A 20,025-nucleotide genomic window follows, 5' to 3' on the forward strand; every position below is an offset into this window, starting at 1 on the left:
TCGACTTTAATATTTAATATATTAATAAATAAACATAAAAAGGTGAAAACTCTTCCAGTGGAGAGTAAAAGTCAAGGCCTGTCGTTAAGCACTGGACATTAGAATGTTAGTCTTTTATGTCTGCAGCAACATGAGAAATGGTGAGATTTGACCTGGTGAAGAAAGGACGATTTGTCTCATTCATGTAATACATTCACATGTATTACATGTATTACATGTAAATGTGTTACATTTGACAACTTGTATTAAGCTGATATCCTTGTCGTTCGCATCACACATAAATCAGCATGTGAGCACACGCTGTGTCTGTCTTTTTTTCTTGCTTGAGGTCATACCAGACCATCATGGTAGGCATATTAAAGATTAAGTTGATCCATCCATCAGTACAATAGCTGGCATGCCTTTCATTAAACTTGTCTTGTCCCTCTTACCATTTCAACAATGACGCTGTCTGGGGTTCTGCCAGAAAACACAAAGCCGAGGTTTTGTGCTGCTCTCACCAGAGCTCCTTCATCTTGAAAGCAAACAGAAACCCAAAGTGTTACAGATAAACACACAAACAGAAACAGATAAGAACCGCGTTCGCGTTTGGTACATGAAACCAGTTCATCCCGACACATTTTCACAATGAGAGCAGTGACTGAAAGCTGTGGACCAGGTATAGCTGATGCTACAGCTTGCATGAGGATGCTGCAGGGCGAGAAAAAGCTCTCTGCTTGTTTTTTACAGTTCACTTAACTATGCTTCTCTTGGCAGCCAATCCCCGCTCTGCTTCAAACCCCAAAGCTCCAGAAGACCATGATTGTTCTAAGCAATCAGGCAAAAAAGTCATCTCTCTTACCAACAGCAAAATGTAAGATGAAAAGCAGCAGCAATGCTTCGTACGCTATTATAGAGCCCTTTTAGCAAATCGATGCGTTCATTAAAAGCCAGATCAGTAACTTTTCATCACAGGGAGAGATGGAAAAGTATTTCCTGTTTCTTTATTGAGCTGAATATAGGTCTGTTTTACTTCTGTTCTTACTAACATCACCAATGCAGTCAAAAGCATCAGGATACATCAACACCTGTCATTTAATTGCAGTCTAGTGTCATTATGCTGAAAGGCCTGTCAATCAATTTGGCAATCATTGATAGAAGCTTCAAATTCTTGTTTTTAAATCTTCTCATGAGAGCTACTTCTTTGCTTACAGTTGGAGAACAGATTTTTGCCTTTAAGCACAGTGACATTTTATGAGTTTGTTACGATGGTCCTTTATTTTCAGGACATTTACATAGTGCTGCTAGGGGCAACCACTGTGTCGAAGTGGTGAAGCCAATATGCAAATGCTTTAAGCTGCAGCCTTTCTTGTACAAAACAAAGGCAACACGTTTTAGAGTCTCAGAAGTTCATTTCAACTCCTGTGAAGGCAGTGATTTTGTGGAATCACATATAAGGGCATGTGTTCTTGATTGGCAGGTGTCTCATCACTACTGCGAATGTGATAGACTGACGGATCAAAGTGAGGCTCAACGAATCAGGAGTGACATACACCATGCAGTCTGTAAACAAGATATTTTATTTCTAATATGATCCCCGGCTCTCTCCAGCACTGACGATTACATAAATGTCTTTATGAAATACTGCTACCTGGAGGCTGTGGTGATGTGTTCCATTTGCTAGGACACAGAGGTCACTAGATAGAGAATTAAATATCTCAACAAAAAACAAAAATAAATCAAGGGCACGGCATCATTGATGGAAAGCACCTGGAACCAAATCCAGACAGCATCACCCACATCTGCAGAGCTGCAGCAGCAGCGAGTGAGGAATTTGTGGACCTGCAGTTTCAGTTCAACTTGCTAACATCAGAAAAGAAATAGCTGCAGCAGTTTGCAACTGCAAAAAACGCGTCACTGAGCTCCATCTATAGGCAACAACAACGTTCCCAAATTCTAATGCATACACACACATATCATATGATGGGGAAAAACCAGGGCAGCATACTGTATATTGAGAAGTTTCCACTCGCTGTGTTCATGAAGACGTTATCTACCTGGAGATGCAGCCTGGTAGGTGATTTTTCCATCCGTGCGCTCGGGGACCGCAGTGTGACAGATGGCCATCATGGTCATGAACTCCTGGATGACAGCTGCTGTGGGCTACAGGAAGTGGAAAGGGCACTTTGACTTTAAATATTCTTGAGCAGAACATGTCACAACAAAATAGAAACAAAACAACTACAAAGACCTCGATGACACTGTAGGAGGGGACAGCAGTGACGGAGAGTGCACTGTTTGACAGACAGACAGACAGGAGTGAATGCCAACGTGGAGACTCTCTGAAAAACACGGTTATTTATTACAGTCCGAAAACAGAATTTCTTCAAAACTACAAGTCTGTCTAAACAGCCAGTAAGTCAACATATTGTTGTTCGAAGTCACCTTCAGGTGGTTCCAGCATTCATAAATGGCCGCTGGAAACAAGCCAGGAGGATCCCACAAAACTCACCAGCTGCTGATAGACATTTACTCATGCGTGTGCAAGTAATATAAACTTGCTTCAGTTCATGAAAAAAGGCCTAACCTATATACTAAGGGCATTTCACTTTAATGAGGGGAAACGTATGACTAACTAGCCGAGGGGTAGACTCGGACAGGCATCTGCTGAGGCTCCTGTCTGAGGCTGCAGGACCACCAGCTTCTAGTCAGTGAGGCAGAGATATCGGCTACCTCCAGGGCTACGCCAGGCCTGATTCATACAGCAAACAGTAATCGGGCTGCTAATGGTTGTTGAAAATGAGATCAATAACAGAATAAGGTCCAACATTACAGGCAACCAATAATAATGAAGACCCACAGAATCTATAGCAGATGTAATAAATATGAGCCATTCTATGCATTGTTGATGCTTATTACTGACAAACATCTGCTTTCCTCTTCCCTTCTCAAACAAAAAGCTGTGTACACACACACGTAACACATGGTATTATCAAATTTGCACTTTCTGTTGGCCATGGCAACTCTGATGAGAGATCTCTAACAGGGAACAAAGGAGCGAATGAAAGAAGGCTGGAGGGCAAATCAAAGGGGCTCTTGTAAATGAAAAAACACAGAGTCTATTACAGTCCAGGTGGCTGTGAGAGCCCCCTCTGCCTCCCAGCAGCATGCTAATCTGGTCTGGGTTGACAGGTATCCTCTAAGGGACATGCCCGTGTGTGTGTGTGTGTTGTGTGTGTGTGCGCTTAGGATGTTTTGAAAGCAGCAGTACCTTTGGACATTTCTCATCTCTTCGAGAGGTTGTCTGAGGGTTTAAGGTTAGACTTAAGTTTTGGTTAAAAATATACAGTAAACAATGCGGTAAGGAATATGGTTTGACATTCTGGGAGTCTCTGCTGTTTGCTGATAGCCTAATGGTGACAACAAGACTCCAGGAAGTCCCTGCGCTGAGCCAAGAAACAGTTTAGCCCAGAAAACCCCCAGAAAACCAAAACTTGTTGTGTTTACACTTTGGCTTTTGAAAAAATGAAGTGAGCTTTCGAAGTGCTGACATTCAGATTTTTTTTAACTCTTGGACAAAGCCAAATTAGTCATTTCCCCATGCTTCCTTTAGGCTAAGCTAAGCTAACCCTCTCCTGGCTCCAGCTTCATATTAAACAGATGTGAGAGCGGTATCAATCATCTCATCCAACTCTTGCCAAGAAAACGAGTAAACGCATTTCCAAAAATGTCAAACTATGCCTTTAAGGCGAGGCTTATGGGCTAAGGACTGTATTATGTCAATGAGGGTCCTCACAAGCACAGAAGTACAAATTTGTGTTTACTATCCAGGCTGGTAGTAACCTAGGCAGACAGTACATGGCACAATTAGATGTGACAGCTAATACTGTGCTGCCAGCTATCACCCTCACTGACTTCTGGGCAATCTGTGTCACAGCAACAGTGACGGACACTCATCACTTCAGACGTGGCCAGTGTGGAGAAAGTTGAAGGGTCAAGAGAAAATGAAGCAGAGAGCCCGGACGAGCCAGCAAGCGAACAAACACCCACGAAGGCTGCTGAAAGTCTGCGGGCGGAGAACATGTCCAGTGACTCAAGAGAACATTAAAAGCACCAGAGGGGGTGTTTATTTTTGTCAGCACTGTTAATTCCCCTCTCCTCCAGTCTGCCATCCTCCTCAGCACTGTATCAACACTACTCCTACAAACAGCCTGCAGCGACGCAAAAGCGCTGTTAATGATAAGGATGAGTACTGTTCAAATAAGAGGCACCCTGGTGGTCATGAGGACAAAGTGTTTGAACTGCGAGACCAAAAGGTGTTAAATGAAATGTATCGTTTCATTAAGCATCTATGTGTCAAACAAATGAGAGGACGATGGTTTGTTAATGTTTGAACTGATGTCCTGAAGGATGGAGATAATCATGACATGATTAGTATTTCTCTTGGTGTTTTATTATAATTGGAACTTATTTGCTTTCATGCTCAGATAGAGGAGAAGATCAATACCACCCTCATGTCTGTGTAGTAAATACAGCCAGCAGCTAGGCAGCTTAGCTTAACACAGAGACTGGAAACAGGAAGAAACTGCTAGCATGCTAGGCAAACCAGCCTGCTTATTCAATAAATATAAAAACTTAACATTTAACAGGGAGCTATTTCTTGGCTAGGTTCAGTGATTTCCTGGTGTCTTGGTGTAAAGATTAAACAAACGAGACATAACGTGTTAAAAAAGTGAGTTTTAGAGGTGCTGTATTTTGTTACCTTTGGACAAAGCCAGGCTAGCTGTTTCCTCCTGTGTTCAGTCTTTATGCTATGCTAAGTGGCTGCTGGCATTAACTTCGTATCCAATATAAACACGAGTGTGGTATCAATCTTATTATCTAAATCTTGACAAGAAAACAAGCTAAGATAAATGTCTAAATATTCTTTTAATTTCAGTCCAATTACAGATAGCCTTGATTAAATTTCAAAAGTTTTAAAATACACAACACCATCACAACAGGGGTCTTGTTATATAACAGAAGGTGACTTACATTGACAAAACAAAAGACATTAGCAGGACAAATTATGACTCAAAAAGTGGTGCAATATTAAGACATCCACTGTCAAAAAGCAACGGTGCAACAACAACACAACAGATAAATCATTAACAGAATCATTACCGGAGATTTAGAGAAAGACTGTGGGTTCCACACAGCCGTTTGTTGTGCACTATAATTAGCAGAGGGCGCGGGGCTATCAATATGAAAGTAAAGCAGATCCCAGACAAACTCAATGTGCAGAGAGATTCTGCTGTCATAACAAAGCAAACATCACAGTGGGATTACTTCTTTCCCTGGGCAGTGCTACTGTATGTAATTAGATGTGACACTGTGCCTCCCCCACACTGCTCTGCAGCTGAGAGACTCAAACAGCCAATCAATCACAGTTTTCACCCATTTCAAGACTACAGGTGGCCCTTACTGCTCCCTCTAAAGTCCCATGACTGATACAAAATGATGTCTGAGTCCATGTTTTGAGATGAAGGCACAATTTTGATTTTCTTATGTAATGTTTTGGGCTTTCATCGTATTCAGAGGTTCACACTAATGTAATCACTGTACAGCAGCACGGTTCCCCACACTGGATAAGCAAATAAGAATGTCTTCATCCCGTCAGAATAAGCTAATTAGGCTGTTTGCCTGTCTGTGTCTACAATGTCCTGCAAAGACACAGTAATCTACCCTTCAGCAGGCCTTTAGTCAAACTGATATTAAAGAGAATTAAGTCACTTTTTCTGTCAAAACAAGACGTCTTGATGGAGGTCACAGCCTTTTCACTACTTTTACTTTTAAGACTACACGAGCCCACCGCATCACTCAGGTCCACTTAAAAAGTCAAAAAAGACATTATACAACCTACACAATCAGATTCAAAATCCTTCTTAGTTTTGTCCTAAACAGCAGCCATCAGTGCAGGCGGGCAGCGGGGAACCTTGACATTACTTACGTGATTACTCTGGAGGTTTTCCAGTAAGCTCGGGTCATTAAATCCCGCCTCGTCTGACGAGTGTGTGCTGTGCCTGGAAAGAAGAGACGGAGAAGTCAAAACAGCAGAAGACACACGAATACTTGATAGCACTATTGTTATACACTAGAACAGGGTAGCCAACTATGTTGTGACAGTGAAGTAGACTAGTAAAGAACAAATAATGAGTCTGAATCATGATCAGAGATTATTTTGACAACAACAGGAGTTTACATAAAAGTGCAACTTTCTACTAGCGTCTGACAGCTTTCCAAATACAATAATAAGCATGACAAAAGTGTTTATCATGTGCCAACTGCAAAAAGGAGGCCTCTGGGAGCCTGGATAGGATAAGCTATGATTTGCCATTACACTTAAAACAAATGCTCTCTAATGAATTGTCAAGCACTGCGCAGCCTGGCAGGTTCGTTTGAATGTGGTTTTAAAATCAGGAAATGGCACACAGTATTCTTGCCACAACATTAAGATAAAAGTATGGCTGCAACTAATGATTCTAATCACTGTAGATTAGTCTGCTAATTATTTTTTCCAGCCGTACGTGACTGATTCAAAGTGTTTCTTCTGAACAGAAAACCCAAAGATATGCAGTTTACCATCACATATGACCCAAAAAAGCAGCAAATTCTCACATTTGAGAGGTGGGAACCAGTGAATGTTGCCCAAAAATGCCTTTTCTGTTGATCAACTAATCAATTAATCGACCAATCACTTCAGCTCTTGATAAAACTACTGTGCGCTGAGACTGGCACCACAAAGCCGGTCTCAAACTGGTACTGACACAGCCAGCGCTACGTGCCAACAGTATTGACATTTGTTGAGAAAAGTATGAACCGCAATGCAGACAGAATGCAAATGAAGGTCCCCTGGGCCTCAGTAATGTGATGTACAGTGTGACTGTTTGGGATTCTGTCCATGCTGGCAGAAGCAGATCATCCGTTGAGAAGGCGATGTCCTCAAATGGGACATTATTATTTCACAATGTATGAAGAATACACACTCATTCATATATTCATTTCGCCTTCATATATTACATTCAGTCACTTCTGTAAATAATAAATGGTGTTCCCCTTTGCTTTAGAAATTAAACAATGGAAGAGAAACTGCTTACAGGGACACAGCAGGCAGGCCGAATGTGTGGCAGCTAAAAAGACCATATTACTCATACACCAATCAAAGCCAAACCCTCATAAATTTCTGGAAATACAATCAGTCTCTCGTACTCACACCAGAAATGCTTTTTGTTATTGGCAAGATGCAAAATAATTCAAAGTCTTGCAGTCCATTAGGAATACAGCAAAAGGAAAAAAATATTAAATCTTTCATTGAGAGCAGAAAATCATGCTGAACTAGAAAAAATAAGACTTTGGATTGCAGAGAGGACCTTTTTGTTTTTATCTCTCTAACAGTGGCTTAGGGCAGTGATTTTGTACGTAGCCACCAGCTGCTCGCAGGCTGTCCAGCGGGAATCGATTCATGATTCTGTGATAAATAGAGTCCTATAGATCAGGCAGACAGCAGCTTTGTCCGTGGCACTGGGCTTGATAGAAACGTTACTGAGGCTGCCATTAGCAAACATAAGTCTTTCTAATCCCACAGGATACACCGTTCGGATCCCTAGGAGCCAAACTGCCAGCCGGCCTGTAATACTTCCATCTACTGCACCGCAAACAGAGGTTTGGGAAGAAAGAATTACAGGAAAAACACAGCAAAGTAATTCAGCACCATGGCTGGAGTCGATATTGAGCTACACCTACGTAGATGTGCTGGAGGTGAGGGAAATTTATCACAGTTACAGGCTTTATTAAAATATGTTAGGGACAAAACAGGGAACAAAGTCTGCCTTCCTAAACACATACTTCAAACACATTTTCAGGAGGGCAGATGTTTTAACTTCAAAGCTTGACGTTTTGCATCATGTTCTGTAAAATATATACATATATTCTTGCTCTGATTACAGTAGGTTACATCCATGTGACTTAATACTATATGCATGCATCTAAGCTACCTTTCAAAAGCCTTAGAAATTCATAACTCTGCAACAGAGACTGGAAATGCTGCAGTATTTTTGACAGAAAGTCTGTGGGGGCATTATTACTGTTTCTAACCCTTGTACAGGACGGGACACCCTGTGTTCTCTACTGCAGCAGTGGCGTAGCGCACCGTGTCGATGTCTTGATGAAATTTCTGAGGCACGGGGCTGAGTGTGGAGAGCGGTCAGTTATTGATTATCTGCCAGTACACAGAGGTCTTGTCACTATGGGAACAAGGGTGCTGGCTGTTCACAGTCGATAGCCGGGGACTGGTCCCAGATCAAACCTGCGACATGGCATGCTGTCCTGCTACTGACCGTTAGGAGGAGGAAATGATAAACCTGCGTCAAGATGGCGGTAAACATTTACAATTTGACCCTGGACTTAGATTCACCTCCATTTAAAAGGTTTTGGTTCTTTGTTTTGTTTAAAGCATCAAGCAACAAAACACACCCTCATTCCCGTATGTCTAACCTATTTTGTGTAAAAGTACCGCCTCCAACTAAGTGAAAAAAAAGACAGAAAGAAGACACATGCTCTCATGGAAACCACAGGTTCCTTTAAAGCAGCAAGATTCAATATTTTGGCATAATAGGCATTAACACACAGGCCCCAATCCCCCATGCAAAATGGATGAGACACACCCATGCTGTTACTGCAGATCTCAACACTGTAGCAGATGGATCTCAGAAGAAGGACTGTGTGCGTGCGTGCGTGCGTGCGTGCGTGCGTGCGTGCGTGCGTGTGTGTCTGTGTGTGTGTGTCTGTGTGTGTGAGTGAGTGAGAGAGAGACAGAGAGAGAATAGGTGGGAGTGTGTCAACCATCTCCAGAGTTAGTTGATGTTAACTGGGGAAAAGGAGAATGTGCAGCACAGCTTCAGCCTCAACACAACAAACAGTAAATGCAGGAAGGTTTGGTCTGTAAAACCTGCTGAATGCTCAAGTTAAGAAGCCACAACAAGTAACCATATGGAATTCAATAACAGTGCTAATACAGTACTGGCAGCATATACTAGAATATGTGTTTATGGTTGTTCTGTCACATCAATAGATATACACAGTGAATCAAGAGCCACAGTCACGTACACAACGTCCTGAGTGGACTGAACAAAGGAAAAGAAACAACATCAAACATGTATAGAGGTACTGTGTTCAAAGTCACGATTTCCACAAGGCAAGGCAGCACTAATACATCACAGAAGCGAAGAGCAGAAAACATTACCACCATTTCACACCAGTCATCTTACCAGTCGTCCTCTGCAAAACTACCCTCCTCAGCCTCAGGGACGTGACTGTTGGAAAAGAAATTATCTTGTTGACAAAATCTGTTGTTAACATGTTCTGTGACTGTACAGGCGCCAGGATTGGATCAAAGATGGGTTTGTTTATGAGTTGGCAGGCGTTGGAGTGTGAGAGGTCAGATGCCGGGAAGGACTGCAGTTGAGGTGTTGGGGTTAGTTTGACAGCAGTGATTACAGCAGGCACTCTCATCATTTATACTTGGTACTGTCATGTCTGTACCCTGCTTATAAAGATACTGACAGCAGCCAGTTAGCTTAGCTTAGCACAAAGACTGGAGGGAAGAAAGGGAAACAGCTAAATGGATGTAAATCTACCCACCCACACCTCGACAGCTCACGTATTAACACATACTATCTCTGTTTAATTGTACATAACATTTCATTTTTGTACATTCTTGTAACAATTAAACAAACATTTAACATGTTCAATTGCAAACTTTAGTGGTGCTCTAAGACTAAAGCTGCTAAAACTGAGCCTTCACTCAGGTTTTCACTAGTCATGATTGTGCCAATATTTAGTTGCCTCAGTAAATTAATTTATTGAAGCATTAAAGGTAGAGGTTACTGATTCATTAGCATTTCCAGTCCAGCTGTTCAGTCATGTGTATGTTTTGTCAAGTAATTTTGGTATGAAATATAACTGAGGTTCATCAGAAATTCATTTTTACAAATAAATGTACCACTAAAATAATAGTAGGTATATTTTTAATAAACTTGCTGTAGTAAAACCTGAAATTAAACTTGGGTTATGATGCATTTAAGATATTACACTGCAGGCTTTGTGCCAAATTGTTTTAGAAGAAATTTCAATGAACTGGATGAGAGGGGAAAAAAAATTAAAACCAAGAAAGCCAGAAGCAAACTGAGGGCATAATGTGAATGTTTGGGAATCTTATCTCACCAAGACGTCATGTTTTTCATGGCCACCAATGGATGTAGCGATGAAAACAACAACGTTTGAAGCTAAATGTGGTCAGAGAGCACAGCACTCGAAAAGGTGGCAGCAAATTATTTTGACATCTCTGTTCTAGCAGACTAACTGCAGCGCAGGGTTTTGTTAACTGCAAGGAGACGACACGCTCCGCTGAACATTACGACTCTCCGTTTGATTTGAGCTCGGTTTGATTCATACTGAGCGCCTGTTCACTCTCGTACCTTCTGTGAAGCAACATTGTGGTTAGCTGCAATAACAGCAAACCAATGTGTCTGCATACGGGCTAATGTACAGTTTGACGTACTGTATGTACCGACTGTGTCCAAAGTGCAGATCTACAGGGTTACACTTACAAAAACAAACCACCGACACAAATTTAGTCGTAGTATAGTCATAGTATAAAATCAAACCATATTTGTCTGTACTTTGTCACTTGAGTACATCTAAAAAAATATGTTTCCAATCTACGCCAGGCTAATAACACTCAGGAGGATTCTGGGAGCCTTTCTAACCTAAACAGTATCTCTCCTTGAGATTTGGACTCCAATGCAGTGGAATTAATTAATGTCTACACCCTTGGGGTTGGCTTTATTAATTACAGCACCACTTAATTTGTGGTGAGGAACACATGCAGACAGCAGTGTCAGGGGGGCTTTGTGTAGGCAGGCACCAAATTACAATTCATGCCACACACTAAGTGCTGAACACGTGCATGTTCATCCATTTCTATCCAAATATGGAATGTTTTGGAATTGGAGTTGTAAAAGCTAAACCTCAGTCAGAACTGAAAAAGAAATAGCATTGTCTCATAGCAGTTCTAATGTCTCACTAGCATGATAAATAAGAATCCAGATTATTTGTTGTGAGCAGCACGGTTTTAATAACTTTGGCCTCTAAAATATCGATTGCTCTTGTGAACTCAATAAAAATTGCTAACATTCAACACTTCAATTCAGAAATAGTGCGTCTGAGCTGGAAACACTCCAGTAGAAATGAACACCTAGCACATACCTGCAATAATAACAACACAATAATAGTTCCCTGACACACACTAAACAAACTGTCATCTACTGTGACATCAGGTAAATTGTTTCAGTAGTGAATGTACACCCAATTTGTGTTTAAATGAATAATCTGATTATTTATTCTATGGATGAAGAGTAATCCAAGCAGGATTAAATGGATTACAATACTAATAATGGATTATAAATACAGAACTATGACCTGTGCCATAAAGAGTTTTTGAATGTAACTCTCCAAACTCATATTTTGGGAACCCAGAAGAGGAAGAGGAGCGGGCCAAATGATAGCATCATCAAAACAGACTCGCCTCATTAGAACCTGTATTTTTTCTCTCCTGATATGAAACACTCATCCATATTTATCGGTTGCATAAGAGGGAGTCCTCGTTTCAGAGAATCAAAGGGAAACTTTTCTACTTGGGATGAAGGAAGAGAGAGACCACTGCTGTGCTTCAGTCTTTGCAGGGAGGAACGCCTGTCCCTGACACCCAGCAGGCTTGACCCAATTAAAGAAGGACATTCTGTCCACCAAAACATCTAAATACCAGAAATGACACCCCTGATTAATCAGCAGTAATCATTAAAAGAAAATACATATCACCAATGATCTTGGAGGTATCACATCATCAACATGTACAGAATCACACACTTAAAGTGACTTTCCATTCTTGACCCGGGGATTGACAATGAGAGGCTGTCGGTGTCCTCGCTGGGCTAGCAATCACAGCATAATGAGAGCTTTGGTACAGAGAACTCCAGATAACACACTCGCTTTTGTCCTTCAGCTTGCACTTCATCAATCATGCTATTAATTGAATCCTAATGGGATTAATCATGTACTGTCACGCCTGCACTTGCTTTGGCTGTGTAAAGATACTTTGCTCTCCCACTTGTTTTGCCTCCACTGAGGCTAATTATCTACGCACTGAAATGAAATGAGAGCATATTCAAAACAGTGCTCTTCTGATGAAATGCTAAAATGTCATAGAGCATGAGTTGAATGCAGTGGAGCTGAGCAAAAAAGTCAATTCATGTGGACTTGACAACAAGACGCTGTTGTGTCAAAATTGTCACGCTCTAGACTTTTAAGAGAAAATACCGAAACATACGGAAAGTTTCCACAAACACCTCCGACATGACAAACGATGGACGGAAGCCTGCGAAGGAGAGAGTAAAGTGCCTTCGCTCGCAAACGTCTGTCCGCCTTTTATTTATAGTTTATGTCGAGGGGAGCACTGATGCAGCTGCTAATGAGAAGGCGAGGGAGGAGAGAGAAACGCCAGATGTACTATGATGCACACTCGGCATTTAACGATGGTGATGGGGGGAGGCAACGGTAGAGGATGCAAAGGCGGGGAGGGGGTGCAGGGAAATCAAAAAGGGAGAGTGAAACAGAACATACCCATAGGCAACACCAGCGATGGTGCACTTCTTGAACTGCATCACATTGCAGGTCAGGGTCCCCGTCTTGTCAGAGAAGATGTACTTCACCTGTATGGGTGGAGGAAGACAGAATGACGCTCACTTCATGGGTGTATATTCTATTCTAAAGGAGAGATAGATCTTTCAAGTAAGTGCTAGCATAACAACGTATTATTTGAACTGTTTACCTGGCCTAATTCTTCATTCAGATTGGAGGTGCGAGCCATAGCAGGTGTGTTTGTGGGCTCATAGAGCATATCAGTGTCCTAAAAGAAACAATAACAGTACAAATTTTCATCAAATTAAACGTCAATGGTGAAAGAATACAAACAAAACACACAGAAAAACACTTCACTTCAGTCAGACCCTTCAGTCCCCTCCGTCTACTGGAAACTGCGGGAAGAGATGCCAACTGAGAACTGGCCTAAATGTTGCTAAAAATTCCTTGATAGGATTTTCATTTAAAATTTAATGAATAATGGGGCTGAGAATAACTTCGGGCGAAAGAAACAGTACGATTCCTCAGCTGAGATATTCGGCGGGGTTGACCTAGTTGCTAAGGATGTGAGAGCACAATATTCTAGGTGCTCACTCAAACGTTTCATGCCAGTCGGGTTTCAGATGTGTTTGTGAACATTGCGTACATGTTGATTTTTCTCAAAAATATTCTGTGCATGATGCTAACCATGTTATTTGTAAACCATTTGACTTTGAATTGTGATTTGTTCAGTGCATGATAATGATGTTTTAGCCACTTGGGGGCAGCACAACAAGCCATAAACAAAACACTGACATACTATCACCTTATAAAGGCGGTATGGTGGATGCATTAGCAAACAAAGGCTTCTTTACACACAAGAGCAGACGCAGAGCAACATTAGCATTCATATGGAGTCTTGTTTGTGTTGACCTGCCAAATTTAACCTCAGTATTCATTCTCCTTTTAGCTCCACTGGCTCCTGAGGGAACTATCTGTGTCTTTAGCTGCTAGATGTTTCATTAAGTTAGCTGCTAACTTTAACTGTCTTCCGTTTGGTGTTGGGCAGGTAGCTCAAAGTGGGGTTGTGGAGGATTTTTTGTGGAAAAAAACACCTGCCTGCTTCATTTGTAAAGATGCTGCTAAGAGTGGTGCAAATAAAGCAGCAAAGTTGCAACCCGTAAAACAAGAAGAAAAGACACTAAAGGCTCTGTAAAGTCGAGGGAAACTGGAGTTTGGAGGAGCTGAGTGATAATTCTCTGTGGCTTTATCATTGTGAACAACTTTGTTCACATGCAGGTAGTCATTTGATCCATTATTAGTACAAAAACATTGATCATAGCAGCTTGACCTGGAGTATAATGCATTATGTTTGAACAGTCACCATCCACATTGCTTAGTTTATGTTGTGATCAATTGTTGTGCAGAAATCTTCTTAATCTCAGTTTGTGCTCACAGCAGACAATAATACAAAACATGAAATGTACTCTGATGCAGCTGTGGGTGCTTTTGTTGCCTGAAAACATAGATGTAAAGTATGCATACATTTTTAAGTACTTTTCCTCCTTAAAGTCACAGCTGTCAAGCTCAAATTTAGAGCTCATCTCAGCTAAATTGCAGGGTACAGCGTCAACTCACCCAGTTGATGAAAAAGGCTTGGATGAACTTGATAACTTCCAGTGTGACCAGGAGACTGATGGGGATCAGGTTGTTGAACAGGATGATGAAGGTGAGGAAGTTGAGGCCAAAGTTAGCCGCCCCGCCATCTATCAGGGGACGAGTGTTGGACAAAGGGAGGTGATACACAGGAGACTCATCAGTGCTGGCTCATAAATGTCACTCAGTTAAATGAAAATGCCCAAAGCTACTTCCAGCCAATGATCAACGTTATCCCAATCAAGAGACTGTTTCAGACTAACGTTGTGCATTAGCTGGAATTAACCATTTCTTCCACCCAACCTCATCCTCTTACGACTCAACCGATTAACAGTCCAATTTAATGTCCCAAAGATTCAAAGTAGCGATCAGGGACTGAGGTATCTCAAATGTCATTAGTGTCACAGCAGCAGCCTTGGCATCCAGCATGATCCAGGCAATGGATTCGACAAAGCACTATGCAAAATGATGCTGGTCCCTCCCAGAAGCCCCAAACAATTGACAATGATCAACATGTAACCCCACTGATACCAAACATGAAAACAGGAGGGATGTGATTTACCTTTCCTCAGCTTGCAGGAGGTGCAAATGTTACCTTCCTCAACCCAAGCCTTGATCTTAGCATTGCGGTTGAGAGGAACAGCCCTTCCCCATGACAGAACAATTGCAAAACAAACAAAAAAACTGGATGGCACAAAGAAAATGGCAGAATGGAAGCTACTGCTACTGGTACAACAACACATATAGGAGGGAATACTTTTTCTGAAGTGGGGAGGAAGACAAACATATTGGATGCTCTCAAGACAAAGGAGGGAGAATTCAGTCCATAGCACATTCTCAACCAATAACTAGTGGAAAAGAGGGGGTGGATTATGCCAGCAAAGAAGTTTGGATGTTAATGATGATCACTACATCACCTTATTCCACTCATTTCTAGTAGCCAGCTTGTTATGTGATGTTAAGCAGAGATGTCCGTTATCACGTGAGAGAGTGGCACTGTGTTGGATCAGTAGAGAGTCATTAAAAATCAAACCAAAGCAAACCAGGACATGCACAGGTCACACAAGTGCAAAAGTAGATCTGATGTTTTCTCTTCAGTGTGTGTGTCACTGTAATGTCACAGCAACATGATCGTAAGACGTTCTAACCATCTTTCATTAAGGAAGCGAACTGACTTTAAATTGTAAATTTCATTATTCCAACTGAAATTTTCTTTCATTTGGTGTGTGAGAAAAGTGTCAGTTAAGACATCTGCAGTTTACTAACAGACATGGTCAGCATAAATTCACTGATGTGGTGATAAATGCAAAACTACCTACCACAGCCGAGTGTGCTAACTGAGTTAAGTGTAGCAGGTGGCATGAATGTATAATAAATGACTGTTCATTTTTGATCTCTGTCCGCATTGTCACAATGTATGGGCTTAATGTCCGGGATGATCTGTGTCAGCACTCTGCAATGGGTCAAAGTCAAATTAATTACCCAGCGGTCATGCATAATAGGCCTCAGTGACATATGAGCCTGTGTGCGGCGTGGTGGGCTAACACTGACTCTTCTTCCTGTCTACATGTAACTTCTGAATGTTGGTAAGTGAGTGAAATTGCAACAATTTATGAAAATATAGTGACGTAGATAAATGGGATGTTTAAGATTTGACAGTCTCCCCACCTCTCTCTTTTGTCACAGGTTGGATAATGTGCACTGGACAGAGTCTCAACAACTCCTTATGGAAGTACAATCAGTCTCAAGATGGACGCCTGCTTTATGACTTACACTCCCCTCATCGGGGTGATATAGTTTTTTAGATGTGGGTTTTTATGCCACTGAGGACGATACTGAAACCTTTAGAAAACCAATAGAAACCAATGCAAAAGCTGAGAAAAAGGGACAGTGTAAGTCGTAGTGCAAGCTTGAATTGACCAGGGCACAACCTCTCCTACACAGGCCTATCAGGGTACAGAGTAATGGCCAGAGTGTCACGATAATCACTTTGCAAACCAGGTTCAGAGCTTTATCACAACAGAGCAACCGCCACAGAAACTGAGCAGCCCATATTTTTTGTGCTGTGTTCATGTCTGTAATAGTAGCTGATAATAGAGTCCTTGTCTATAATAGCTTGAGAGCACATGTAAAGACTAAACAGGTTTTTTGCCTCTCCCCCTCCCTCCCCTCTTTGCCTGTCCTTTGAAAAATCCACACAAGAAAAGAAGGCGGCAGAGGCATTTAGAAAATGTCAGCTCTTGCCCCTTGGGTTGCACCACATGTTGTGCTCGAGCAATAAACACGTATAAGCCTCACGCTATGAAAAACTTCCTGAGTACAACACCATCTCCCTGGCAGTCAAAGTAAATGCCGCTATTAATTTCTCATAAAGAACTCGGGGGGGAAACAAAAGATGAAGGTCTGAAGCTTGGAAACTGCAAAGTGTTTAACGTGGCACAAAAAAAATGGAGGAAAAGTGAGACACTGTTTGCATCAGGCACTGAAAATAACTAGACGAAGGTATAAGAGAGCTGGAGGGGAAAAACCTATTGTTGGATCCCTGGTATGTGCTTGTCCGTGGCATGGGCCCATACAAAGTAGGGCAACCATATAGGGGCGAGGGTAGGGGGCTTCATTTGCTTAGCAAAGGCAGAGCTTCAGTAAGGGGTTAGTAAGGGAGGGTCATTCACGGATGGCCAAGGCTTTTAAATGGTTGTTACCTGGAGCTGTTAAAAAAACGACAACAAAGAAAACAACAAAATCAAACAGAACATTAGAAAGGAACAAAAAAGTACAGCAGCGCAGTGATATTCAACCATTTCTTTTTCACTCAAACTCATTCACAACACATCTATGCATGTCACAGCTGTCTTTTCTCAGTTAACAGGGAATTCTCTTATTCCCACATTGCCACATATTTCACTTGTAACGCGAAACATAGTTTAACTGAGGCAACATAAAAACGACACGACACATACCAGCATTTAGGAACTTAAAATGACAAAGAAATAAGCTGATATGGACAAGTGAGACAAAATATGTGGAATAAGAGGTGCAGCGTGGGCTGTTGGGACTCTTACAGTTGAGATCCATGTACCAGGCATCATTGCCGTACTGGTACTTCCAGATAGTTTGGCCGATGGAGCAGACCAGAGAGATGGCCAGCAGGCAGCCAAACAGCACAAGGATCTGAAAGTTGGTGATCCGCTCCACGTTGGACAGCTTCAAAGGAGGCCGAGTGGAATTCTGGGTAACATAAGAGAAGACAGTGGTAAAAAGAAAAAGAAAAGTATGACCAATGGTAACTAAACCTTTGCTTAGGAGCATAAAAGGTCTGAAGATTCAAATCTAATACATAAAACATAATAAGATTTGGTGATACACATGAGGGCACATGCAGACTGGCAGGTTTTGAATAATGTATGTTGTTTGTTGGTTAATCAGATTTGGTAGTATAGAAAGCATGTAATGGTAACATGCATAATTTATGTTATAACTGAGCCAGTTCACCAGACTGAGTGTTTTCTTTTGCAAATCATACCCTCATACACTTTGCAATGATATTTTACCTGCATGAGCTTTGTGTCATGTCCAGTGTAGACCACCACACCGTGCACCCACTGAGTGTTCCTCAGCTGGGCTCCCCTCAGTAAGATCTGGTCTGGACCCAGTGGTACTGTACTGTAGGATGAAACAACATCAGTTTACTTCAAGCCTTCCAATATCACCCTAAATCAATGTGTGTTGACCTTACATACAATCACTGATTTAACATAAGCTTTTCCAATTCCTTACTCATAAATATGCCAATACTAACAATACGCAGTAATCAATATTACAACACTAAGTAATCTATCTTGACAGGGCAGCCATTGCACAAGAACACAAACTATGTCATCAGTATTTTGCGATATTGACAATTTTCCATCTACAACTCAATCTACATTTTTTAAATATGATTTAAATATGATCTTCAAAGTAACATTTAGGATTTGACATCTTAAGTTGTATCCTGTTAAAAAGTCTTTACTTGTGAATAGAATTCCATCAATAAGAAAATTCTGCCCAACAAGTTATAACCCTGCCAACAGCCAAGTAGAGCTCTGGGTGACAATGCTTATTCAGGAGAGCTTTATTGTCCCAAACTCCTGGAATAAAGCCATGAAATCACAAAAGCAGGCATACAGCACATAATGCATTTTCCTTACAAAGCCTCCAAACATATACCTAATTAAATCTGCCGAAGCAGGTGCTTCCATTTATTCAGCAGAGAGATTAAATCGTCCCTAAAACCTCATAATGCACTGATACTGGCTCTGCTCCTGGCTATTAGGATACTGAGTTGGACAGAGGAGCAGAGAAGCAGGCATGGAGCTCTGCAACTGAGCCCACCTGTGTCTATCCAGGCGGATGTTCCCAACAAACTCATACAGATGGCGGTTTGGGCTCTCGCACTCCATCCGGCCAGAGAGGCGCATCAGGCTGTCAATGTCCTTTATGTCTGCAGTCGTCTGGAGCCCCTGTTGATGTAGTTACAGCAGCATTATAGCCCTGTTTTCATCTTTCACCCATTTGTGCTGCTAGTTCTCGTTGCATGGACAGCAACTTGTATAAAGAAAGAACAAAAAAAATAAATCACCTGTCTGATTTTGAGGTTTGTTTCTCCATCCAAGTTAGATGTTTCAATGTAGCACATACCCTGTGGTTCACTGTTGTGGAAGGAGAGGATAAAGACACTTGGAGTAGCCACAAGCTGCTATTCAACCATATATTACAGTATATCTAACCTTAGCTGCTCATTATTTTATGATTAGAATTTGATATAACATTGTATTCCAATGAGCAAAAGGGGACTTATCATATTCCAATAATAACTTTCAATATGTATCTCAAATCAGTCTCAATTACTAAATCTGATTTGAAAAGGGGTTCACAACACAACACAGTTATATAAGACTAGATCACTGCAAACAAAGATGCTGCATGTCAGCCTAAAGGTCACTCAGGAACATAAAACTACATCATGAGTGAAAGTTACCAGTTTAATGCAGAGTAAACATCCTTAAGACAGACAAAACATCTTTGTTTGCTGCTACCCCAGAGTGTAACTGTCTTTCAAGAAAAGCTAAGATACACTGCAGAGGGACAGAGAGCAGAGAGAGAGGAAACACCAGAGTCGGACGACATGGGCAAGCAGGCATGCCGAGCACAACAAACAGAGCAGACAAATGGGCCTCTGACAGACTCTGGGCACAGAGACAGAGAGTTAGAGCATGCCGGTGCTTAAGGTGAGCTGGGTCCCTGGTTAGCTACTCTTTTAATAGAGTGATTTATTCAAACCGAAGACTGGTCCAAACACACACAGGGTGGAGGGGAAAATCAAAAAGAGATCTGGACACTGAAGCCCAACCACAATCAATGAGAGGTCTGGAACCTGCCGCTATTAGCCATCAAGTGAGAGCTTTGTTTCATGGAAATGAGCAGGAAGTGAATTCTAACACGGTGCTATTCATAGAACAGAAAAACACGGCTTTAATGCTGATTGTGAATTTCTGAACTAAAGCCTGTTTAAATGGCAGTAACATGTGGAAAGTGAAGAAAAGCATAAACATGCTTTTCAACTTCTTCAACATCTTGGAATGACGTCATGCAAATGGTCACATCAAACTAAACTGTTGCATTCAGGGTGCCATA

At 41.6% G+C, this 20,025-nt stretch overlaps 1 protein-coding gene across 12 annotated transcripts in view; it reads right to left on the reverse strand.

Moving 5' to 3' along the window:
- atp8a1 (ATPase phospholipid transporting 8A1) overlaps positions 1-20,025 on the reverse strand; it is a 99,614-nt gene that overhangs the window by 46,597 nt on the left and 32,992 nt on the right. For 6 of the 12 annotated variants that reach the window (XM_070963312.1, XM_070963302.1, XM_070963303.1 and 3 more), the window contains 11 exons: positions 18,971-19,040; positions 18,724-18,851; positions 17,901-18,012; positions 17,406-17,577; positions 14,332-14,459; positions 12,905-12,982; positions 12,697-12,785; positions 9,285-9,329; positions 5,969-6,041; positions 2,037-2,142; positions 432-514 (listed from right to left, as the gene is read on the reverse strand). In XM_070963312.1, the coding sequence (XP_070819413.1) occupies positions 432-514; positions 2,037-2,142; positions 5,969-6,041; positions 9,285-9,329; positions 12,697-12,785; positions 12,905-12,982; positions 14,332-14,459; positions 17,406-17,577; positions 17,901-18,012; positions 18,724-18,851; positions 18,971-19,040 (1,084 nt within the window). The remainder of the gene's footprint in view (positions 1-431; positions 515-2,036; positions 2,143-5,968; positions 6,042-9,284; positions 9,330-12,696; positions 12,786-12,904; positions 12,983-14,331; positions 14,460-17,405; positions 17,578-17,900; positions 18,013-18,723; positions 18,852-18,970; positions 19,041-20,025) is intronic. The other 6 variants (XM_070963313.1, XM_070963309.1, XM_070963310.1 and 3 more) reach the window with 3 other exon arrangements.

This window comes from Chaetodon trifascialis, chromosome 5, assembly GCF_039877785.1.
Source record: "Chaetodon trifascialis isolate fChaTrf1 chromosome 5, fChaTrf1.hap1, whole genome shotgun sequence".
Taxonomy (NCBI): Eukaryota; Metazoa; Chordata; class Actinopteri; order Chaetodontiformes; family Chaetodontidae; genus Chaetodon; species Chaetodon trifascialis.